Raw genomic sequence first — 19788 nt, forward strand, 5'->3', positions numbered from 1 at the left:
TGAAAACTGTTATTCATTGAATTCTGTACTTGGCTGTGGACACACTGTGGAGTTATAGGACACTGGGAATTTAGTTGAAGATTTCAGATATACTGTAATAAGAAGTGCAATGGCTCTCAGTAGATCAGCTCTGGTTTTATTTTGATCTTGGGCTGAGATATGTGGTTTTGGGCCATAAAACACCGCACTGTTGTCTTTAAGATCCCTTAAGGGTGAAGCATATAGCTGTAAATACAACACTGACATATTGTAACCTGTTAAGTTGACTTTAGCTTAATTGAAATCACACAGTTCCTGGTGTTTCTGGCCACCACCCAGTGACCTTCTGTTTTAGTTTTGCTCTGGAAAGTCCTGAGCAAAGATTAGCTGCTAAATGCTCCAATATGTTCATCAGCTAGCTGCTTGCTTTGCTCTTTGGTGCATAATGACAGATATTTGTTCGAGCCATTATTAATATGCAGATTCTAAATAATTCAGCTTATTCAACTGTGAGAGGATTCTTTGTCACAGCAGCTCCCTTTCAACTCTTCCTGGAAACACTAACAGCTTGGCACATTTGGATATGGCTCGATCTTAAAGTCATTCCACAGATTTTCTCTGGGATTCAAGTCTGGGCTTTGAGGCCACTGAAGGACTTTCACATTCCTGTTGTGAAGCCACTCCAGCGTTGATTTGGCAGCCTGTTTGAGTCCTGTTGGAGGAGAAATTTATTGGCCCCGCTCTTAGGCCCCTGGCAGTCAGAAACATGCTCTTCTTGAGATTTGCCTGCATTTGGATTCCTGCATTGTTCCTTTGGACCTCTGGCCAAGTCTCTCCATCGTCTCTGGCCAAGTCTGAAGCTGCACCATCATGCTGCGAGGTATAGATGGTCTTAGAGGTTTGATCAGCCTCCCCAGTTCCAGCAGACACAGCACTCTGCATTGCAGCAGAAGCATTTCGATTCGTATTTCATCAGATCTTTTTTCTTCTTTGCTCAGTCTATGCTTTGACAAACTCCAGGCTGCTGCCATGTGGTGTTTTTCAGGTGAGCCTGATTTTCTTAAAGGCGGTTGCCACAGTATTAGTTTCTGGCCTGGCAAGAAATTCCAGCCTGAATGAAGAACGTCCAAGTCTGGCCGGATCGTCGGCAGGTTGTTGGCTATCTTGAGGTTCGAGGTCTCTCCTTGGCAGGTCGCTTGATTAGATCAACAAAAGGAAGGAATGACAGTTTAACCTGTCCAGAATACATCTGATAATTACATTTTTTTGCTTTTTTCATGTTTTCTTGGTTTGAGTTACTGTTGATCCCCAAACCCTTTTTATAGTTTAATTTTATTTCCCATATTACAGATTCGTTATACTATTTACAATATGAAATTTAGACATCAGTCAATCAATCAAATTATCATGTCTGGTCCGACGAGTCTCAATTTTGTCATAAGTCATAAGTCAAATTTGCCATAGTCAGATGGTTCAGTTAGAAACAGGATGAAACCATGGATTCATCCTGCCTTGTAGCAACAGTTCAGGCTGTTGTGGTACGGGACAATACTTTAATAGTTTCTTGGTGCCCTTTGGATGCCTGCGTACCAACTGAGTAACCGATGCCTGCGTACACCTTGATTGTACCTTCTGTTGCGCTCTTTTGCTGTTAAAACGACATTAATTCCTCATGGTGTCGATTCAACAAGGAGCTGGAAACATCCCTCCGAGATTTTGATACATACTGACATTATACAGCAGCTTACTGCAGCGTTCTTGGCTGCACATCCATGATAAATAATTGCCAGTAAATTCAAATTTTTTGAGCCTGGAGTGTTTATTGAAATTTCTGAGAAATAATAATAATTAAAAAAAAGAAATTCCAGTTTGCATAAGTTACATGAGTTTCTTTTTAGATTATTTTTGCTACATCTGTCATTGTATACATCAGGTTTTAATGGAAAAAACACATTACACTGAGATGTGATTTTGAAGTATAGGGATCAAAAACGTATCAAATATACATTTGGCGTCAAAGGGTAAAGTCACAAATACCGTACACGTGAAGGTTTTTGCCTTATTAGATCCACTGTGATCGGTCTATTTTATTGGTAATGTGACGACAGTAAACTCACTGTATGCAGAAAAACATGAGAAATTGCTGAAATTGCACATATTTTCTAAGACTTACCCTCCTGTACCGCATCTATTTTATAAGTGGATGTCTCATTAAATGTGAATGTTTTCAGAATATATTTGTACATTTTTTTCATACAATAGTTTTACTGTTTCGGCCAACTTGAGATCAAACTGTATGTGTGTGGCCCATGAACCATTATAAGTTTGACTGGAGAGCCTCAACTTTTCCTCCTTTTGAAACCTGCAACAACAAAAAAATTCCCAGCAGACTCTAGACTTGCACTAATTAGCAAATGTTAGCAGGCTCATGTAGCATCACAAAGCCGCTTGCATGGTCCTACCTTTTTATTTATTTAGCAGCAGAAAGGAAATTTTACTCTCCCTCGGTTTATTGGCAGAGCAGCAAACACCTCATAAATCAAACTATCAAATTCAACTCAGTTTACTGTGACACTGCAGAAAGATTTTTATAGTGACCTTTGACATTTCTCTACTCTTCTTTTAGAGTCTACACAAGAGTTTTGGTGATTCTAGATTTCTTTGGTAATAAGAAAGTAACTAAATGCTGATGATTATGGTAGAAAAGGTTAGCCTAGTTTTTGTCAAAGAAATATTTTATTTTTGTTTCAGCTGAAAGCTGGTATTAAAAATCTAATCTAATTCTGCTAAAGCCAGAGTAAAATAAAGATCTTTGTTAAATCAGCTGTGTTTGTGCAATGAACAGAGAGGCAGAGAGTTTAATGTACACAGAAAGCACTGCTTTATTGACTGCACTGGACTGGACTGGACTGGTCTGGACTGGGTTGGATGGGACTGGGACTCCATCAGATGAAGTTGGGAGGAGGAAGGGAGCAGACTGGGTTGGGTCAGGTTGGGGAGGCATAGGGTGGGCAGGGGCATAGTGGGATGCAGCCATCATTAAGGCAACACAAACAGCATGCAGATACAGTCACAGGAAACATCATCATCATCATCATATTGCTTTTCAAAGTCTCGCTTAAAACATCGAAATTGTACAAAAAGGAAGAAAATAGGTTTTTCGCACTAATGAAAAATACATTTTTTGATTTTTTTCCCTCCTACAAAGAAGATTCTAATACAAGAAAATAAATATAGCAAAAAAAGCCAAAAAATAATTTAAAATAGCTCTTCTTTTTCATATATGTTCAATAGTTCTCTTTGCTATTAACAAATGGCACAACATTCTTTGAAACAAAGAATACAGAAGGATAAACTCCTGCAACATTCATATTATTGTATTGAAGAACCGATGCAGAGTGGAGGACAAACTGGGCATGACAGCAGAGATTTTAACCGTTTTATAAGGACAAATAAAGACAGCAGGAGGAGGAAAATAAAGTACGTGTCCGAGCTCAGCTTTGAATAGAAAGCGCCAATTGGCTTCATGTCGTTTAAATACAACCAATAAGATTCAGGATAAGGATGTCCAATCGTACTTAAGTATGTCATGAGAAAGTAGAAATGAGGGAGAGAGGGAGACTCCTACCTTGTCACAAAAATGGAGATTCAAGAGTGGTGTTTAAAAGTTGCTCTTTGGAGGTTGCCAAAAAAAAGCTAATTTAAATTTCTACTTATTTAAACCTGAGGGTGAAACCTTTTTGTTGTTGTTGTATTTAATGAGTCAGGAACTGTCTGCTCTGCACAGGAGAGAGGTGCTGAGGGAGAATGGTGAAGACAGAAGCCAAAGAAATACATAGATCAGATAGAAAGTTACACAAAATTAAGGAGAGCAAGAGAGACGGACTGACTGGGGAATGAAGAGAGGTCAGAGTGGCAAAATGCAATACATGCAGAGTACAGTACAGAGTGAGGTGGCCACATCTGTTCTGGCACTTCATCCACATTGAGCCATCATTTTTTAACATTCAGCAGTATCTAGAACAGATGAATGTTGGCTTTTGGTTTCCTGCAGCTGAGCCTTTTGGAAGACAACACGCCTGGTCAGGAGACATGTCACAGCACTTAAGAAGATGGTCTTTGGTTGCCTTCATCTCTCTGTGATCAATCATTTTAAACGTCACTGCATCTAATCATATAACCGGCACACTGTTTTTAAGATGTGCTTATATTGTGTAGAGACCTTATCAATTTTAAAAGGAGGTTTGACCTGCTGCGACCAGGATTTTTCCCCTTTTGGATTTTCACCTATCGGGCAAAAGGACGCTGGTTTGAGACCAGGAATAAACACAAGTCCCCTTTAGGGGATGGGCCATCCAGCATAAAAATCCAATATGTGGAGCTACCCAGAAAGGGAGTTAAAGAGCAGCTCCTTCTTAGCATCACAATAATACAGAACACCATCATATAATGTCCCCTAGGCTTTAAATTAAAGAGATTTTCCGTATATTTATATTTCAGTACCATCTCCGTTTAATTCTTAAGTCCAGTTTTTTTTTAATGCCAGGCAACCAATACGTTGGTTCCCACTTTTTTTTTTTAACTATAAAAACCTCGGCTGACACTCAGCAGAGGAACCGGTCCACCCATCCTCCTGGTGACCAGATGTTGGCTGTGATGCAGCTTTGTTGCAGGATGAAGACGTGATTAGCGCTCATCCCATCGTTCAGGCTTTTAATGTGGCTGTAGATGTACCGAGATGTACCACAATTTTATACAAATGTTTTCTAAAGGTGTGTTCGACAAAACGAAGAGTAATAAATTCTTTTTTTGTGGGGGTGTGAAGGTTGAGGCTGCACCTCTCAATTGATGTTCCCAATGGAAAAACATGAGCTGCGAGCTTGATTGCAAGGTATGCATTAATCAAGCGTGACAGCTGAAGCCCCTGACGGATGTGAGGACTCACGAGAAACTGAATTTATTTGTGTTTTCCATCCGTCTGTCTCCCTTTCTCTCCTCGTCTGTGTGTTCATACGAGCGCATTATTCAAGCAGAAACTTTTTTCATTTCTCGCAAAGAGTTTGTAGCATCTAATTATAGAAACTTGCTTCTTTCTGTTCCTTTCACATTTGTTTGGACACACCTTTAAGAGCGGAGAAGGAGTTGAGGAGAACAAAGGGACGGAGGTGCAAAAGATCAGCCGCCACGTAGGAGGGACGGCTCCCTGTGTTTAGTTTTAACTAGAATTATGCCAGTGGACTCTCTCTATTTTGCCTCCTGTGACCACATAAAACTAACAGAACACCCTTAAGCATACAGAGGGATCCAATTTAGGCAATCACAACACCTGTTGGTTCCCTGCAAGTATCGAATCTGGGATAAACACAAGAAGTGACTCAGAGACAGGAGATAAACATTTGGGTGAGTGACTCAGCTCATGAAACAAGAGAAGAAGAACAAAAAAGTGGGGAAATGGATAAAAATGGAAGAAATCAAGGAGGAGGATTAAAGCGGAGACAGATGGACCGCACGGTGGAAATTACAAGCGGGAGAAGCAGAGAGACACAGTGCAGACGGCCTCTTAACAAATTATTTTAACCTGCATCTGAAATCCATTCTGCCTCGACGCGATGTATCCAGATTACATTTACACCTGCAAAACAGTGTTGAAATCGCTTTCTTTCCTGTTGCACTTTGGGCGAGCTTCCTGGCTGAACTCAGAACAGACGCTGGGAGACGGCTGATTTGTCTAAATGGATCTTGGGAGAGTGTTCTTTTGGATTTACACTTCAATTTGTATGCTGTTATGTGGATGTCTGAACCTCACAGGAGCGCGATGGAAAAACCAGATGTAAAGACAGTTGAATAAACTGTTCATTTGGTGGGTGAGGCAGTGTAAAAAAGTGGGACTTTCCAGGTTTTCCAGGTTTCAAGTGAGATTTCCAAAAGTAAACATTAAAACAGATTGGATTCCAAACCTGGATCTTTTTATTGGTATGAGCTGTTGGCTAAATGTATCTTTTTCTATGAACATAAACAACCAGAGTGTAAGACTGAAAGTGGATAAATGAAAATCTGGTCTTCATTGAGATTTTTAAAGGACAAAGTTGGTGTTATGATATATCTTTTTCCTTATTTGAACAAATCCTAGAAAAATACCAAAGCCATCAGCGGTTTATTACAAAAATTTTCAGACATGTTAGACATGATGGGGTCTGTTAGCATTACAGCTACAAAAAGAGCCTCTTTGACAGTTATTTTACTGTTGTTACAATGCCTTAACTTTTAAATAATGGCTTCCTTGTATCTAGCAAAAAGCTCCCACTTTCAGAGTTTTTTCCACTGTTGGATCTGTGTGATGTCATAAAGAGGGGACATGCCTAATATGGCAGCTCTGGCTGTGAACACAGAAGCTTTAACTTGAAAGAAGCTAATAACTGTTTCAGAGTTGGGATGAACCTCGGCCTAGTAAGAGTTTTAAACTCTGTTTAAAGAATTGTTTGGTAATGGCCTTTAATTTATGCTCTAACTAGCTTCATATCACGAAGTTCTGGTGATTAATAATATATTCTGCAGTAAAAATGAATAGTTTTGTAAGCCGTTTGAAATGGAAGTATCTCTGCTCGGCTCTCCCAATTTGAGTTTTTACATTTTTGCAAAGACAAATCTTGGACGGGGACCCAGCTGTGTGAGGCGAGAGAGCGAAAGGAGGCATGAGGAGGGGAAAGGGAGGGCCTGGTGCTGTTTATATTAGCTGCTTGTTAACCTGACTGTACGGACAGGCTCCAAACAGAACGCAGAGGAAAGAACAAGTTGTACTCTTTTGTCTTTCTTTGGCTCCGGTTCAGCGAACAGTCTCCCTCCTCTCCTTCTTTCTAAACAACTCTCCTCTTCCCCGTACTTTCCCTCTTTTCAAGCCAGAGTTAAGCAAAGCTGAGTGCAATGTTTTCAGCTCCTCGTGCGTCTGTCATTATTTGTCCTTAAAGCTATAGGTGTCCTTCTTCTTTTTTGATCACCTTTAAAAAGCCATGTGCCAAGGGCCAAGGAGGCTGATCACCGGACAGGGAGAGGAAGAGTTGTGGGCAGGAGGGAGACAACAGGGTGATTGTTTTTAGGGGATTCAGGATGGAGAAGAAGAGGGGAGTTTGCTGGTGGTGGGAGGAGGAGGAGGAGGAGGAGGAAGTTGCTGGATGGTGGATGCAGAGTAAGGTACGCAGTGGGTACAGACGGGAGATTTAGTCTGAAAACATTTCTCTGAGCTGCTGTGGAGGATGAAGCGATCACACGGGTAGAGCATCAATCGCTCTTTGGTTCCACCTTCAGTCACCAAGAGATGCTGGACACAAACAGTGCCCCCACCCACCCCACACACCTAAAAAAAGGCACAAAAATAGAAGCAATGCTTTTCAGATGAGTGCTTCTTGAGGTTTGTTGCAGGCTTTGATCCGAAAAAGCAACGCGGTGCTATCAGATTGCTGCTGCATTTACCATTACATTAAAAAAAAGGCAGCAAATCTTCACTGCTGTGAAGCTGAACCTGGGGAATATCTGCCATTTCTGATAAATTAACCAAATATATTTTTAAGATGTGACTGATTGATTGTACCAATCAGTCTCGAGCTCTGAAGGTTGAGTTTTACTTGAGATCAGTTTCTTCCTCGGCAGCAGCTCCGGTTGCGCGACTAAACCTCCGATCTGTGGAGTGTGTGTCTGGGTTCTGGATGCTGAGACCTTGAAGCCATAACTTTGCTGTAACGGAGAGGAGAGCAAAGCGCCAGTAAAAACAGTAGAAGCAGATAATGAGTCAGCTTTCTAGTCTGATACGTGCCACAGCGGCCAGATAAGCATTATAAAAGGAAAAAAACAAAACAAACAGCTTGCAAAAGCCTCTTTAAAACACGGAAAATGAAAATGTCTAGTAGTAGTAGTTGAACAGTATTATACATTATTGTAGATGAGTATAAACTCCAGCGGTAGGTAGGTGGGCGGGTTTGTACGGCTGGTGTAGGGCAGCGAAACAAGGACTAGGCATTGATACCAGAAACAGGAAGCACTAAGCAATCTCTATTATCGTGTGGATACATTTTTAGACAGACCTGCAATTTTCTGCTTTAGAGACATTTCAAGACTTCTGATCTAATCCTGCCTTTGTTACTGGACTGCTGTCCCTTGTGGCTTGCAGGTATTTATTTCCTAAGCAATACCCAGTCCTGCTTTCACTGATCCCACGACAGCCTCAGACCACTTTCTGGATGAAGGAGCAACCACAGAAGAAGAAACGACATCTTATGAACTGCATCCCAATGCCCTCGTGGTTCCCCAGAACCACCTCAGTGCAATAAATTACTTTAAATTGTAGAAATCCAACTTTTTACCACCCACTAGGAGCAATTCGTGGAATTTAAAGCCCCGTTTTTAATGTCGTCGTTCACCAGAACTGACCGTTGCTGTCATTTCTGGATCACCCAAAACTGCTTTTCTTGCTAATGGGAAGTTGTAAATGTGACCCTTCACCCAGCTGAGGGGGTTCTGAGGAGCCCAGCCCTGCTGGTGCACTGATGTTTTACAACAGAGTCAGTACAGTAAACGGCAGCTGTGCGCAGGCGAGGTTCCAATTACCTGCAAGCAATCGGTCTAGTGGAAAGCATCACTGTGTGTAGGTGTGTTTCTGACCTGCCATTATGTGCTTGATGCCCGTCAGTTTATTTCCGTGGTGCAGCGTCAGTGCCAACACCTGAGGCAAGAGTTCTGCTCTCAATATACAGCAAGCTGAGGACTGTACAGCTTTTCTGCTGCACATTTTATTGCCTCTCTAAGTGGTGACTTATCATAGAGGAACGTGACCTACCGACACGGATGCTCCAAGTATGAGGATAAAAACTTTCACACTGCGTCTAATTTTATGGGACACAACCCAAATAGATAGACAGAGAGAGCGCGAGAAACCCCCTGCACAAGATCTCCTTTCAGTGTGGATATTCGACCTGACAGAGTTGCAAAATTCAAAGATCATCAGAGCACATTCGGGCTGCGAGCCAACACCCACACCGGCGTACCACACAGAGGATAGCGATGCTTTGAAGTTGCATTCTAGCAGATATTGATAAAAAGAACCTGCAAGAGACTCCAGTCTACAGTATCTACGAAGCGGAAGGAGAGGGCATTGAAGCCACACTGTAAATATAGAATAATAACCAGTTTTGTTTGCTAAGGCTGCACAGTATCAAGGCAAAAAAACCCAAACAATCAGAAGTACAATTTGCTTTGTTTTTGTGTGGAATCTGACTGTCACCCAGCAGGAAATCTTATATACTGCTAACCAGCTCCAGTAATTTAGCCCTAAATGAGTATTTTTCAGTCCTTTTTTTGTCCTTTGGGCACTGTGCAGCCTCAGCCTTTGCTACTACATGTTAAGGCCATACATGTGAGGCCTTGTCTAAAACCACTGTCTACAACGTCAGGCTACTCTGAACATTGAATATTGAAACCAAGATTACATTTTGCTGTCTTAGCAACACATGAATGGTAACGAACACCTGGCCGAGGATTCGGAGGCGACACGTCACCGCGTCCTCGCATCGGAACACGAGCTTTGTTGCTCTTTTTTTGTCGTTACTGTAATGTGTCAGCTGTAATAGCCATTGTAGAAGTCCCAAGTTCTCCGCCTGTCCTCGCAAGACTGTGACGCCACAATGCGAGTGCTTCTACCATGGCTACACCTGAAGGGACGAAGAGGGGACAGAGACGCAGTGCTGTCACCTGACCTGTGATAATACTCTCCTGCTGTTGGGGAGGGGGTGGCGTTTCGCTCTGAGTAAACTCATGCTTCCTGATGCAGTCAGGACCACATATACATAACAAAAACTTTTACATTGTAACCCTGTTATACCAGCTCTGGGGTTTGTGTAAGCGTCTATGTGTGTGTGTGTGTGCATGCATGTAAGTGAGAGAGAGAGAGCTGTATGTTGTGTGTTCAGTTCAGCAGCACTGGCTTTTTTCTTTTTTTTTCCCTTTTTTGGAGGAGGCTAATACATGCGAGTCTGTGTTTAACAACCATCACCGGGCATTTCCTGTGGGAATCCCCCCGTGAATGCAGATCTATCCAGGTCGGGAATTAAAAGCGCCCCCTGGGTTAGAGGAGGTCGAATCACATCTGCTGACCTGGACATCACTGTTCGAGCGGTCTGACAGCTTAATATGTTTGCGTAGATAAGACTGAAATATGCTGCCTTGTAACACAGATCTGTTCTTTGGCATGGTCACTCCAGAAAACCGGGGAGAAGCTGTTCATACAGGAAAACGGAGAAAGTAGAATGGACTTGGGCCTCTGTTTAAATGTGTGTTCATCAGGCCTGGGTCAAGCAGCCCTTAAAATCAAATCTTTAAGTCATCCCAGTTTGGTGAGACCCAAAAGACAGTCCCATCTGTTAGCCGATACTATCTGACCTCAGATCAGATGGGTTAAAGTGGGACTGTTGAACCCAGGGCTGATGGTCGTATGCTGTACTGAGAGAAGGAGCATGCTCAGTAGTAGTCGTGTTGGAGTTCAAACAGTGAAGCTTTCCAAATAAGGAAGTTTCTAGACAAACACACATCACTTCATATATTTATATATATATATATACTGTATATGATATAAAATGTGTGTGTATATATATATATATATCTACGTCTTTCGTTGCTTTTCCATAAATTCTTAACCTTTTATTGTTCTTTTTTATAAGTATTTTTTAACCCCTGAGAATACCACGGACTGCTTTAAGTACAAAATACAACTCTCTGAGAAAAACAAGAACGGCTCGTGTGTTTCGTTTTAAAAAAAAAACAAATTTACAATCAAATCAATTCAGGGACTTAAGAGTGCAGGCCTCTGAAGCTGATTATTACACTGTCTACGTCCATCTAGTAGGAACAAGACATGCCTCAGAGCCATCAGTTGTGAAAGCTTGGCCACGTCAAACAAAAGCGGCTGCCACGTTGGTGCCTGACAGTGTTTACGTCTTCATAGAACAAAATAATAAGCTGCATAGGTACACATGGGTGATCTGACTAATAAAAATGACTAATTTCCTCTAATTTTACATATAGTTTTATGTATATCCACATGCACTGAATGCATTCCAAGTGATCCCGCTTCCACTGGACACATAAATAGCAACATCAGAATGCCAAAACTGAGGATTCCTCATCTTATGAACCAAAGCAGAATTTCAGCTGCTCTTGAGGTTGAATTTGTGTCACATGATGTCAGCTGCTGTAGCAAGAATTTACCCATGAACTACACAATGCATGGTCACCCTAACCAGTCTGTAACTGTTTATAAAACATGTCTCTCAGGCTTGGCTTACATGAACACAGCTACCCATTGCATATGAAAAGGCAAAACTGTACTGCTGATTAACCAAACCCCAAAATGAATACTATTTGCAGTAATAAGCATGAAATTTTAAATAAGAGGTCTAATTTTCAATGGCAGCCACATTGTCCCCGCAGTGTAACTGGCCAAACTCTGGTTATTGATGGCTCTGGGCTGCAGTGATGTAACTTAGGGGGGCACAGAGCAGCAGGCAGCTCTTTGCACTGAAAGCACGATGTTGCTCTGCGTTGCAAGCTGCTGCATATGCTCTGTTGATAAATGGCAAGTGATGCATTTCCATCCTTTCAGGCACTACACAATTGTTAAGGTGACAAGGAGCCCAATGCCGGCTACGCTCAGTAGCCACTCCAATGGGATTTCCTTTTGGCTTGATTGTTACAAATCCGATTGACAAACGACTGATTGATCTACTCAGCGATTGTTTGGTTGATTTGGAAAGTTGGCGGCGATTGAGGGGGACGCAGGGCCACAGGGCAAGTGAAAGAAAGGCACAGAGTTTGTACGACGATTTTTCTCCAAAGACCCGGGAGTTAAAAGAACGCGGAATTAGGAAGAATTTGAAAGCAGCTGACAAAAAGTCAGACCAAATATTTCAACGACGGCTGCGGTGTGAGCAAAAGGGATCCGCTTATGGTAATTTGTGTGTGAGTATGTTTGTGTGTGTCTGTGTGTCTGTGTGAAAATCTGAATGAGCACCAGGGTTGGGGTCAATGTGTTCGCTATTCAGAAAGCTGGAGATTTGTAGATTTTTTTATTGTTGTTGTTTTTTCTTTTATGAACTAAAACGTGAAAATGAATTTGAGAACGAAGGATTCAGTGTACATTTTTCAAACCGAGTCAACGAGGGAGGAAAATTGACCCCAACCCTGAATGAGCATCTATTATACACACAAGTGCTTACATTACAGCTCTTATGACTAGCTATGTTGTGCTTTTCAAGGCTGAATACAAGTTGTCACCCGCTGTACATATTCAGACCAACTCTGGTGTGAAATTGTCTTTTCCACTGAACATATTCAAGAAAACAAGCACTCACTGGATGCAACTCGGGCCACAAAGGCCGAGAATGAAGCATACCCTGAAACCAGCTTGAATAATAATAATAATTATAATAATAATGCCCCAAAGTGTTTGTTCCCAAGTCTGGCAGATACCACAGACATGAGGCCAGAACTGGGTGCTTCGTTTGACGCCCAGAAATTAAATGATTCTGAAATATACAACACAAAAAAAAAAACAAGAGAAAGAGACTGAAGGTAATGTTTGTTTTCAATCTGCTGAATGTATCACATCTTATGATAAGCTAACAACAAACTGCAGTCCAGTGGAGAAGCTTTTCTGTATGATAGGCAAACGGCTACATTCAAATCCCCTCCGTCCTAAAAAACAGAGCAGGTTAGGAGCTGGGGATTTTCCACTGATGGATGCGATCGGGATTTTGGTTGAACAAAGCGATCCAGCCGTGTTTTTATAGACTGTATGCTGGGCACAGGTGGGAAAAAACAAAAACAAAAAACAATTAGCCAGCGGGATTCTGCTTGGATAACTGCTTGTGTGTATTTGTCTATTGGAATCTCAGTTCTTTATGAAGCCAGCACGCTTCTTCTCAGCAGGTCCTCGTTCCCGGAGTGCAACTGCGGCAGGCGGAGCTTGCGCCCACCGGTGCGCGTGTCCGAATCGCTCTGCTCGCCGTCAGAGAAGTAGCCATCAGTCTCAGCAGCGTCTAACAGGGATACGTCTTTCCCTGCGAGTGGCAGGTCCATGGACTCAAACCCCGCTACACCTCCAGTGACGCCCCTCACTCTCGATTTACCCTGGCGGGACAGACGGTGCCGCGGGGTCCCGCCACGAAAGATTGTCCCAGCGTCGGGCATTGTGAACCCAAGACCAGAGACTGGTGGGTTTGAGCCCACTGTGAAACCAGATCTAGCCCCTGATACTACACCATTCCCTGCATGGATCCCATCCCAAGGACTGTTATCCTCCGAGATGTGACAGGAATCCATTTTGGAGATGGGCGGCTGTGGCGGTGGGTCTCTGTGAAGGTCAGAGCTCCTGGTCTGGTGGTGATGGAGGGGGTGGTGCACGGTCTTGGAGGAGCCTTTGTTCTTTTCCCCTTTCCGACTCACGTGGCCAGACTTTTCCTCCGCCACGCTCGCCCAGAGCCTCTTTGCGGTGGAGGGGCTGCCGCCAGCGGACGCAGCAGCTGCAGACAGGAGCGTCTGAGGCTGGGCCGGAGTGGTTGGTTGTGCACGAACACGGGGCTTGTTGCTCCCTCTCGGTTTGCGCCCCAACTGGGGTGTTTTCCAGGTGGACTGCATGGAGTTCTCCATCATTAGGTTGAGCAGACTCTCTTCGCCCTGCAGGAGCTGGATGAAAAGAGGAGAAAGGTAAGAAAGGGAAAGGCAAAACTTGGTGATGAAAGAGGAAAACGGATGAGGAAATGCAACTGAACAAACAATGTTTAAAAGTGAAATAACACAAAATATTCGAGATATAAGTGAAAAGTTGACTGATACAGCAGTTAATCTGCTCATTTTTGATTTTGTGGTTTGGAATATTTTGGAACAAAAACTCCCCACCCACTCCCACCTACCCACACGTCCATTAGCTCAGCAGTTTAGACTGTGAGCTACCGATGTCACAATTTGTTCCTGAGCAAAAAAAAAAAACCCGACTAAATGACAAAGCTGATCTGTTCTGATGGCACTCTACATCGTGATCTTTTATTTCTTCAGGGTGTGATTCTGTTGAATCTCTAACACTTTTTGTTTTTAATAAACAGGGCTTGTGTTTATTGATTTTAAACTACACCCCTAATATTAACTTGCGACATGTGGGCTTTGTTTAAATTACATCATTGTTTATTTATGCAGATCTTTGTTTCTGAAAGATATCAGGTTCCTGTTTAATTGGAAAAAATGACTGCGGTTGTGTTTATTGTTCTTTAAGCACATCCAAAAACAGCAGCGCAATCTGGTGAGAGCCCCCTGCCAGCCAGCATACAAACAGCACGTTTCTGGGGGGAGAACATCTTTGCTCTGATTAGCAGATCGATCAATTTACAATAAAAAACTAACAAACTAAACTGTATAAAACCACACCCATCCTAAAGAATCGATGATCAAGTCAGATGAACTTTTTCAAGTGTCAAAACTACAAACTGACGCTGTGCTGGCTGACTGGCTTACCGCAGACTCAATGAAATAAGGACTGAAACTTGAGTGAAAAGCACCATCATGCAAACTTTTAGACCATCAAAAACAGCATAGCAGCTGTTTGATGTTGGTATGATGCTGATGATATTCTATATATCCGATGAGAAAAACATATTAGTTCATCGTTTAATACTTTCTAAATTCCCCAACTTGTTTGTGGCTCTCAGCCCTAAAACTACTGGTTCCCACTTAAGTAACAAATCTTAAATGGCTTCATAGTGGTGTTTATGTACACATTAATGTCTAAAACAAATCAGAATTTATCTTAAGAGTTGAGTTGAGTCATTGCGACTGCTTTATCGCCTTCTTAGTTTAAAAATGGAGTTGCTACCAATCAGGTGGTTTCGGTCTTCCACACTAGTGTTTCCCTTCAGGCAAACTGGTCAGGCTGCTGTTGCGGCAGACCTCGACATCAATCTACAGCCTTGATTCTTTCTTCCTGTGATCAGATCGTCTTCATCGCCACTGTTTTTGACTGCAGTAGGTATCCTTGGCCCGCTCCACAGATCCCCTGTCAGTTCGAGGGACCAATCTAACCAGACCCAGGATAGGTGGGGTCTAGTTAGACTGGACCCCGGGATAAGTGGAGAACTGGGGCTGCTTTGCTGAGCTCACAGAGGCTACTGAGCGGGGACTCCAGCCTCGTCCAAGACGAAGCTGCTGGAATGTGTCCGCTGGATGAGGAATTTACTGGCGAGGCAGCTGCTTACTGCTCAGTTTTTTAAAAAATGTATATAGTCACAAATATGTATGTACACATCTGTTCATCATTATACTTTAAAAAGCACAGATTAGCCTTGCCTATGTACACATTTGTGTATTTGCGTGTGTTAGGATGGTGATCAAAATATACACAGATTAATTTATGACTGCTTTTTAAAAAAATACTTTCCCATTAATACAAGTAGCATTCAGGAATAGTACCAGTGCTCAATTCTAGTTGAAACTAACAAAAAGTAATTAAACTGAGCAAATGATTTCTAATATATGTGGAAAAGAACCGCTGTTCGTCCTTGTGGAGTGTTTTAGACTGAATTAATGCATAAAAGTGAACTTCTCTGTGTATGTTTCATTTTCTTGTACACTTTAGCCGTTTTTCCTTCCTCGACTAAGAAGAACGCTTCACTTTTTTACTTATGTAGCTGTTTGTGTCGGTGTGGCCTCTTCACAGGAAAGTCCTTGGCACTCGTTTGGTTCACCGGTGAAGTGGACTGGAATTCAGGTCAAGATGTAACGGTCTACTCACAATGTTGCATTAGCAAACCACTTTTTCTTTTCCAAGTATTGAGCAAGACGTTTGTGTTGTATTCATCTCTTATCATAACATGTAACAGCTGCAGTTCACCTGGTTAAGCAAGCACCCCATTGTACTGAAGGCTAAAGTCCTTACTACAGCAGTCTGACCCGTTGCTGCGTTTCCTTCTGTCTCTCTATCTCTCTGCTAACACATCGTCTTCTGTGCCCTCTGCTCCTGAAGCCCTACCTGGTCAGAAAGCAGGCTGCCGCTCTTGTCCCGATGTTGGGCACCCAGAGCCCACTGGCTCAGCATGTCGTCAGCGGTGATCTGAACCGACTGGGCGAGCCAGCTGTCGAACAAAGAGTTGTCCAACGGGAATGACTTTGACAAACCTGAGGAAAGGGGAAGAGGGCATAAGCAGGAAGAGGGGAGGTGCAGGAAGGGAGAGTAAGAGGAAGCAAGAAAAATGGGAGAGAAATTGGATGAAATTGGTAGAAATGAATAGAAGGGAAGAGGAGGGAGAAAACAAAGCAGACAGGTGAGGGGTGTTGCATATTTTTCATGAATAAGAAAATAAAGGTAAAAGATCGAAAGCCTCCTTTCAATCTGATGTGTTTTAGATTATTGTAATGTCACATATATATCCAAAGGGAGCACGAGCTTCAGGGCAGGAATGGATGGATGGACATTCTTCTTCAGGATTTTCTGGTACAGAGGAGAATTCATGGCTCCATCGATTACAGCAACTGTGATGCTCCTGAAGCAGCAAAGCAGCTCCAGGCCGTCACACTACCATAGCACCACCATGTTTGACTGCTGGTATGATGTTGGACACAAATCTTCGGAAAAGTTCAACTTTTGTCTTGTCAGTCCACAGAATATTTTCCCTAAAGCTTTGGGGATCATGAAAATGTTTTTCTGGTAAATGTGAAACTAGCTTAGTCTCCTCGTTACTGTTGAATCATCAGTCTGTTAGGCACGTTGATTCAACAGGTCTGGCAGTAATGAAGCCTGGGTGTGGCTAGTGAAATTAAACTCAGACAAAATGTATTTAACAATGTAGTTAATCACAGTTAACCCATCAAGGAGGGGCAATAACGACTTCCTCACACAGGGCCAGGTAGGTTAGACTGGTGGGTTTTTCCGTTTCTCTAAACGAAATGAAATAATAATTTCAAGCCTGCATTTTGTATTTGTCTAATATTCAAACTAAGGAATCAGGAAGGAGGCAAATCATTTTTCTCAGCACTCTATATGTGTAAGTAGAGCAATCACAACAATGGTTTGGATTTGGAGCAAAATTACCAATGAAGGCTTTTGCTTTGTGTTTTAAAGTTTGCATCCAAAATTCGTGAATATTAAAGACAAAGCACTTAAATTAGATGACAACGTCCAAGTAAAAATAGAGCTGATGTCTCCTTGCCAAAAAAGAAAAAAAAAAAGAAAAAAGGATGCGTTTAATGACTTCTCCAACACTGGTGTGTTTGCAGGACTATCTCAGCCTGGATTATGTGCAGTGTGAGTGTGTTCAGTATCTGTGTGTGTGTGAATCTGCAGACAATGCTCCCTCCTTTTAAGTGTTTGCATGTGTGTCTGTATAATTAGGAGATTTTCATGGCTCCTTTTCTATCATTGTGGGCTGTGAGAAGTGCTGCCAAAGCGCCGCATGTCTGTCTGCAGCATTTTAGGATTTCTTCCTCTAATATAAAAGCACAGACAAACACATTTTAACAATGTACCCACACTTTCACTTGTCAAATATTTAATTTAAGTGGAGAAAGATGGATGGTGGACATGGTGCAATGTTAACAGTTAAAAAGATGATAAGAACAAACCCAACACAAAGAACAAGCAAGTGTCAGAAATCCTCACTCATTATATTTTGGAAAACAGAAAGAATCTAATATTTTATAGTTGTGTCAAAATATACAGTGATTATAATTATGTGGTATTTAGTCCACTAAGTGTAAAGTAGTGTTCAAGTGACGGTAATTGCTCAAACACTGCATCACGAATTGGCCCAAAAGAAAACAGGCAGACAAACAAGAGGAAACAAGGCAACTCATCGCAACCATGGATTTCACATAAAGGATAGACATCACCTTTTGACTAGACTTCAGTATCAGTGAGAATCCAGACGTGAGCGGATTTTTCATCTGCAGTCATAAACCGTTCGGGGGCAACACGCAGACACCGATACACAAATCAGGATTTATTAACAAACTAATAAAATACTAGAAATTCAATCACTAAAACCAAGCGCAAACATCTTGGACAGGCTGTACCTCACAGCAATAATATTTATTATTTGCCACATAATTCCATTAAAATTCTTCAACAGGCACAGACGGCACAATCAAAGCAGAGAGGTCCAATTCAGCAATTCAAATTAGTTTAGGTGAAACCTAGTACACAGACTTGCTAAAGGTGCCTATGTCAGGACACTTACCACCACCCAGATGGATGAGCAGAATTAAAAACCCACCCCCTGGTGAGCTCTTACAAAGGGGAAAACTATCCATGGAGGTCAAAACATTTTATTTTTTAGCTGTAAACACGATTACTGTAAAACTGGACATGGGAGTCCACGGGGACTTGTTTGCTTTTGAAGTCAGCTTCTAGTGGAACTACAGGTTTTAGTACTTGTGTTTTGGCTTAATTTATAAGTGACTGCTGATCACAACATAAACTCCCATATATCAGTCTGGGAAGATATACTGAGTATAAAATTGTCACAAGAATGCACGTCAACCTTTAGTTAATCAATGTAGTGCGTGATTTTGGACACGACCTTCTATTTACAGGGTAAGGAAAGCCAGAGTGGTCACTGTGAGGAATTGTATTCTGGATTACTTTTGAACAACCTTGAAATGAAGTTTGCTACTGTGCAAGGAATTTTCCATTCCTCTCGTTCCTGAACTGTTGGTGTGGTAGTCCAGTCTAGTTAATCAAGTTTATTGTTCTAATTTAGGCCAACCAAGAGCACTGGGAGATAGTCATTCTGTCTTCGGGTAACAAATGCATCTAAATAATCGATAGCAGCCATATACACATCATCAGGAATGCAGAGAATGAAGACAAAACTTTGCAGAAACTGAAATGTACTCATGAATGTGGATATTTTTGTGAGTTGAGCATCTTTCTCTCTTTTATTTTTGCAACCTCCTTGTAAATCATCACTGCTTATAATGATCTGGCAAGCAGGACAGCAGGAGGTGCTGTTAGGGTGCCTTTAACACAAGCTATCTAACACACACACACACACACACACACAGACACGCACACACTGAGCTGGTTGTTTCCATGACGCAGCATGTCTCTGCAGGAATTGAGAGAGCTCAGAGGGAGGGAATAGGTGACGGAAGGGGGGGAAAAAGACAGTGAAGAAGTGTGAAGAAGACAGGGAGGGGTGATGGAGCAGAAGGGAAATGAGCAGAGTTCAGAGAGAGGAAATCAGGAGACCAACATAAACATGCCACCCTGTTACTATGTCCACTTCGGTCAGGTACAACATCCATGTACAACATGATTTGTTTAGATGTGATTATTTAACACAAATCCATTCTACTGCATAATAGACAGAAATCAGGTGTATTTTATATGCCTTATGACATCTTACAGACTTATCTGGAAACAATTTGTCATGTCTAACTTATAGCCTGTTGTTGGGTCTGAGTTCTGTCTGTAGTATTTCTGTGTATCATCTTAAGGTGGCAGTTGTGCATGTATTATAAAAACTGATTATGCAATGTCTTTGTTTTTTCAGGACATGTTTTCCACATTTATCCAGGTTTTTCCTCAGCATCTCCCATTTAAGCACAATCTGCCCAGGTACAATAACAACCACAGTTTATTACCTTATTTTATTTAGTATTTTCCTGTTGTTGCTTTGCATGTGATAAAGAAAAAATGTTAATAAATGTCTGTAAATCAAACCCCAGTTAAAAATGTTCGCCAATGCTAGAGATCTTCCTTTCGTTTCCTATGCATTCATATGT

At 41.9% G+C, this 19788-nt stretch overlaps 1 protein-coding gene across 2 annotated transcripts in view; it reads right to left on the reverse strand.

Moving 5' to 3' along the window:
• Positions 1-2817: 2817 nt before the first annotated feature.
• Positions 2818-19788, reverse strand: part of jade2 (jade family PHD finger 2) — a 221614-nt gene continuing 204643 nt past the window's right edge. For both annotated transcript variants that reach the window (XM_063485581.1, XM_063485580.1), the window contains 2 exons: positions 16037-16182; positions 2818-13704 (listed from right to left, as the gene is read on the reverse strand). In XM_063485581.1, coding sequence (XP_063341651.1) covers positions 12919-13704; positions 16037-16182 — 932 coding nt within the window. In that variant the 3' untranslated portion in view covers positions 2818-12918. The remainder of the gene's footprint in view (positions 13705-16036; positions 16183-19788) is intronic.

Source organism: Pelmatolapia mariae, linkage group LG10_11 (genome assembly GCF_036321145.2).
Source record: "Pelmatolapia mariae isolate MD_Pm_ZW linkage group LG10_11, Pm_UMD_F_2, whole genome shotgun sequence".
NCBI lineage: Eukaryota > Metazoa > Chordata > Actinopteri > Cichliformes > Cichlidae > Pelmatolapia > Pelmatolapia mariae.